Here is a 6374-nt window from a genome sequence, read left to right as displayed (position 1 = left end):
CATTACGCCCAGATTACGATGCGCACCCAGGCACAATCTAAACAGAACAGCACGCCAAGATTCAAACTAGCCCATTGGGGATCGTTGACTTCGCAGTCCACGCATGTGTTATTACCAGGTACTGCTCGCAATGCTTCTTTGAGTCGTTTAACAGGCACGGGCCTTTCTGACGTTGAGTTCCTTCTGTTGGGATTTGGACTCCTTGTTTGACCAAATTTAAAGGACGCTGTGGAAATAAGAACAAAAGGTGAATTTTAGTACCTAAGTATGCAAACGCTAGTCGGTTTTCTAAATTGCATCTGTATCGATGCAGCCCGCCACTGATAGACGCGAAAATGGCAAATGATATCGATGTAATACACTTGTATCCGCGATAAAAACACGCAGAGTAAAGTGTAGACTGAGGTTAGTATGCACACAATGATGCAGAGAACAAATATGTATTTCCAGCTCCTCTTGTTCGAGCTTGAGTGAGAAGTCGGAGACCTCTTCTAAATCAGTTCGTCTTCGTATATGGGAGGGGTGATTTTGTACTCATCCTCCTGGGATTGCGGTAGCTACAATGGCCAGGCCTAGCAATATGTTTTACATCATGTCCATATGTCATTGTAGCGTGCTGTGAATATGGCGATGCCGTAAACAGCTCAGATATGATCAATAAATATTATTAAGTAATTACCAACTCCTAAATATCAAAATATCCAGGCGATATGCATTAATGCACATACTTGCAGTATGGGTTGGTGATTCTAATGCCGATGTCTTGCAGGCCGTGACAGCATCGATCCATAATTGCCTCTCCTCAGCCGAGAAGGCTTGTAATTCGAAGGTAAGATACGGAGCTATCAAGTCGAATGTATACATCCTCTCAGCCACTTTGCTAGAGCTCGTCCTCGCTTCACAAAGTATTAAATCTGCCTTTTCAACATCCACTCCATTCTAACAGACCAAAACAAAAGTGGATATTATCGTCAATAACATATACTTTAGCGTATTGACACAAGACGGAGTAAACAATGTTCACAGATAAATTGATGACTTGCAAACGCGGTAAGTAGGCGGGCGTAAGAAAAAGATACCGCATGAAAGCACACCGCAGCACAAAGTATACATACCTCGACTTTATACAATTTCCCTTCTTCTGGCTGGATAAACCTGGGTGAGAAATATCGAGTGCACATATCAATGCCAGCATAAGAGTATAAATTCCTATGCTTGTAGGCTCGCATGTATGATCACATATGGCTGGGTGCATAATTTAGAAACAAGACCCTCAATATCCGTTCCTGAGCCGCAATAAACTGTGTACTCTAATCGTGTAGACGACGGCCCATGCCCTCCAGCAATCGTTCACGATATGACAAATATCAGAAATGCTACCTATCATAAGAATGGCTACATGCAGTCACTGGTATAGTGTATTTTGCAACGCCCTGGACGTGCGGCATTATGCAGCTTAGTTGGTAAGAACAAAAAAATATTGATCTCAATAGGCCAGGTACAAATCAAATATATTCGTGCTGGCTTTTGGGTAGAATAACACAGAATACCAGACTTACATGTAGCATCTGGGCCAAGTGGTTCTGTTCAGACTGCTGATAGTTTTTACGTTCAAATAGCCTCTCATCGTATCATGGCTGTACGGTGACTCGATTGCAGGCCCTGGTGCCGATTTAGGGGCTCGGAGACTATCAAACCATTTACTGAAACTGCACGGAGAATATGCGATTGTGCACAAACAGTTTAGTATCATAGGGATGCCATTTGGTATGATCCCAGAAACTAGTGCAGATTCACAACGAATACTGTGCCGGCTCGCAAAGTAGTGCCGCGAATATCACTTTTCTCCAGTGATCTACAAAACTAAATTTGCAATTAATGTGGCCTTACTATATATAACTGAACAGGACGGGTGGAGTTTGACTTAATGCTGACTACCTGTGGTTTCTCAAGAACAATCACGAGAATGCAACAAAGTTCATATCAATTTTAACGTCGATCAGTTGAAATCCAGAATCAGTCCTAAATACGGACATGTTCCAGCAAAATTAGAATAAAACTAGAGCCACAAAATTCAGTGTATATGTGAAAACATGATGCATTTCAGTTCAAATGTGATAGTCAAACACAAATCAACACGGCGACGAGTGTTTGTCTATCAGACATACACTACAGCGCCGCGATGGACAGTGCACCCACCTAGACGCTTCTTTCGACTTCTCCCCAGATTCGACTGACGCAGTGGAGGTCTCTCCACCCTCTAACTCGCCGTGAGCAGTAGCATAGCAAATCAAGGTAATACAACAGACGAATGAGATGAGTATTGATTGATTTGTTCTGATTGTCTACTACAATTGGACTAACAGATTGCTACACCTGTAGTGTAACGGAATTTGCAAGTGAATCTTGAAAGTGAATCTTGAAGTGATAGTGGTTTTGCGGATGAGGGATTTGTGGGTAAAGCCTGGAAACGAAGGCCACCAGAATCAAGGTACCATATTTGTGTATAGATGGCGAATTTGGATGATTTCGAACTCGAACTCGGAACTAATCTAATTGATTGTTGATCCAGTCTAAAGAAGAACTAAATATGCAATACCTTCATTGTCCTTGGCGGTGACTATAGTGGGCAAATTTGATTCAATGTTGATGTCGTTGATATTTTCGGCGCTTGCTGGTTCACTTTTCGATGGTATGTTGAAGAATGTTTCAAAAAAATTCTTTGCTTGCTCAGCGGAGCCTATGGAATTATTGGATCTATATGAATCCGACGCAACGGATAAAGTATTGCGCACCTCCGATTCACTCTGAATTTGTGGCATAGCGGTGTCTGCCAGTGTGGATGTGTACAAATGGGAGGGAATATTGTTTAAATTGATATTTGACAACTCGTTTCTGATGCTGAAGCAGTGAGAAGTGTCTACTGAAGAGAAGCCATGAGCGATTATGTATTGTGTCGAGAAAATTAGGAACATAGATCCTGACTGTCTCTATAAAAGTAATATGCATATGCCAAATTATTATTGTGATTACAGTTTGGAATGTACCACAAAATACTTGATAGTGGAGCTCTACGTGAGCACACTTAAGATCTGTCCCGGGATACAACGTGCCTATTATATACTAATCACTTGCAAAGGCACATTGGCATGTCTCACAGTCTCAGCTCATCGAAACCATGCGCACAGTCTTTAAATCGGCATAACGTTGTGAGTTCATGTGCATATTACTTGCTGGTCGTGGTTACAACTGCGCAATTCATGGTACAATTAGAGACAGCTGAAACTCTGCACTTGAGTTGAAATTATCTTATGGGAAGAGTTGAGTGAAGGGCAACACACCACATCAAACTCATCGACCAGCTCAACAACCAATAGCCATTGCAAATAGAAGCAAGCACACAAAGCAGATTATAGCTTGGAATAGACAACATGCCGCTATACTGGCAGACACGATACTGTGATTAATACGGAACATGGCTGTACACTCATATGGTCAAACTACGATGGAGTGCCCGCCACTGTGAATTCACCGCACAAATCGACTGCTTGATCACGACAAATCTATAGTGCAGTATGTTTTATCCCATAACTGCAAACGCAAAATATGTTCGCGTAGAGGTGAGAATTGCAACATTCACTCGGCCTACCTACCCGCCCCCTCATAAGGTGTGGGCTCTAATTCTGGATTGGGTGATGCACCTGGATGGTTGGGTGTGATGGCCACTACATCGAGATCTGCAAATATATCAGAAGCGAATCATGGGACAATGAGTTACGATGCGTAGATTTGTACTCGGCCTCTACAATCATGTCGTGTACGTGTAACTCTCCCATGGGTCAAATAGCGATGATCGATTCATAATTGAGAAGGGTAGTCTGAACGAGCCCTTTTCCCTAGTAGCGAATTTATGTGTGCTAGCTGCCGATGGAGCACGCGACACAACTTTGAGAGATACACATTCGTGGCCATTCACGATGAAAATCGTCTCAGTTGTGTGGTCTTTCCCGTGTAATATATCTCTGTCACACACACCGCATCGCATGAATGCTTCGCGCAATTTACTCACCACTGTCTACATCTTCCTCAGTGCCCAAATTCTTTACCAAATCGGCCGTGACTCCTGCCTGCTTACTTAGGAGTTTTGGCAGCGGAGAGGTCTCCTGTTCAATAGAAGGGGGTTTTCTCGTGTCCGCTGTTTTTGACGCGTTGCTGGGAACGGCATCGAGCGTAAGTGTGGTCTTTACGGTGTTATCTGGTGCTGCTTGGGCTTTCTGCAGATCATAGGCTTTGGCTTGGTCAACTATGTCGCGCGCGAGGTCGCACACATTTGCGTTGTGCTCTGCGAAGGACCCGTGGAAAAATCTGGGCGAGTGATGCAACGGCAGGAACGAGTATTAGGGTATACACCGATAACACGAGGTGGTGCAGAGTGGGGCGCCTGTAACAGGAATCGAACAGCTATGGACATATAACCCACAGGAGCGTCAACTGCCACAGAAACAACTTACTTGTACATAGAGGATATCTTGTGGAACATCTTCGAAGTCATCTGATCGCTGCATGTAGATCAACACGACAGAAGTGTGAGTAAAAACTCTCACGAGAGTGGACAACAAGGTGGCAATCATCTATATTACACACGAAAAAGTGCTGACACCTTGGTAGTATAGTAATGCGTACTCGAATGGCTACAAACCTTGATAAAAACATCGAATGAACATTGTAGCCATGCGCAAATAGCGCATTGATGTATCCCAGCAGACTCTTAGAGAAGGACGTGATACTCGACTTCCGAACTGTAGCAAGCTGTGATGCGTACGCAATATATTCTCTCTGTGTTGGAAAAGCGAAAGTATATATGGAGTGAATTCCTCGGAATATAAACACGAAATGTCAAGAATGCTCGTCACAATACCAACTCGCCAGTGTGGGTTTCCCCGACTTCGCTTAAACAATTACATTTAGTCGTTGAGCAAAAACGAAAAGGAGTAGTTTGAAACATTTTAAAATGCTCTATAATTTGAAAGCAATTGCTTTTCGGGCAGCCAACAAACAACGGTTAATTGAACATGTTATACGCCAACTTACCTGTAGTGTGTTGCGAGATTGTACCGCTGTCTCCAGACGCCTGTAGACAGTTGATGCCGAATCCGTGGGTTTGGACTTCGCATGCTTTTCTAAATTACTTAGATACTCTTTACTCAAATTGATGATCTGCAGGTTCGAATGGTTCAAAAAAGATGTCGAGTGAGAGCATTAGACTTTTCATTGCGAATCGCCAGAGATTTATTTTGAACCTATCAACCGAACCGATTTGGAATTCAAAAAAATATATATTGGTATCGATCAAAGCGGATCAAGTTGACCACTCCCGGTTCCTAATCAGGCTATCTCTCTGATCAGAGCTTGCAGCGTAGTTGAAGCTAGCAAGTACAACCTTCCAATCTGACAATCAATGATATTAAATACAACTTTTTCATCTAGTCAGTTTATTTTTTCACAGGATTTTGCTTACCTTCTTCCTCTGTGTTGAGAAGTAGCCATTTCCCGTCTCTATCGTTGCTACTGGTTCCACGAGCAGCATGTCCAATTGCTCCAGGTATATATTGTAGTGATTGATATTTATTAGAATCTCGCTCAGCGCTTTCAGAGGGGCCCTCTGTCATGTATTCGAACATGTAATACATAGTTACAATGAGAATCATCAGGTGACAATATGGTATAGTCGAGCCGGCAGCTAAAACACGTACCAATCAATCTACGTTAGCATACAAGGTGCATGTTTACCTGACTACCTATATGCATAAAGTCATAATGTTTGACAAATAAATACAGTACAGATGTAAATTTTTGTAGAGCATGTGCTGCAACTCTCATCAAGAATACAAATAGGCAGTATCAGAAGAGCTCTCTGATTTCTTAGAAAGCAATGAGCTCAAATAGAAAAATAAGCAAACGAGCCTATAGCAAACTCGTCAGTGTGAAGATTAAAACGAAAGCATGGTCATACATAGGACCAATAATATATTCACACCATGTCTGAGCGGCGCAAGAACAGCAACACATGACTTAATACAATCTATCAATCGATCTACCTGATCTTCATCCATAAGACCTATCTTACTCAAGTCGGTGACTCCATTGGTGAATTTCGTGAAAGCCCTTCCATACGCCAGCGACGCCTCTTGTAATTCTTTTGCAGCGACTGACACGGAGGCTATTTCGTTTGTGAAGTCTTCCGACTAAGTGCATGTGGGCAATCGAACAAGTGAGAAAGTTTGAAGTAAAAACTTCTTACATGTCTGGCAAGAAAGTGGCACTCAATTATAAATAATCGTAGGAAATAAAATATCCAAATGAAACAATTATCA

At 42.5% G+C, this 6374-nt stretch overlaps 1 protein-coding gene across 1 annotated transcript; it reads right to left on the bottom strand.

Moving 5' to 3' along the window:
- Positions 1-61: 61 nt before the first annotated feature.
- SARC_05329 (hypothetical protein) lies at positions 62-6245 on the bottom strand (the record flags this gene model as incomplete). The annotated part of the gene is made up of 12 exons (XM_014300805.1): positions 62-183; positions 729-939; positions 1116-1155; positions 1560-1709; positions 2200-2260; positions 2600-2830; positions 3654-3737; positions 4070-4365; positions 4700-4836; positions 5092-5217; positions 5519-5596; positions 6099-6245. Coding segments are annotated over 12 exons (1683 nt in total), but the record flags the coding sequence as incomplete, so codon positions are not given.
- Between the last annotated feature and the right edge of the window lie 129 nt (positions 6246-6374).

Source organism: Sphaeroforma arctica (assembly GCF_001186125.1).
Source record: "Sphaeroforma arctica JP610 unplaced genomic scaffold supercont1.336, whole genome shotgun sequence".
In the NCBI taxonomy this organism is placed as follows: Eukaryota; class Ichthyosporea; order Ichthyophonida; genus Sphaeroforma; species Sphaeroforma arctica.
Note: the sequence above shows the minus strand (reverse complement) of the source record. Positions and strands in the feature narration are given on the sequence as shown.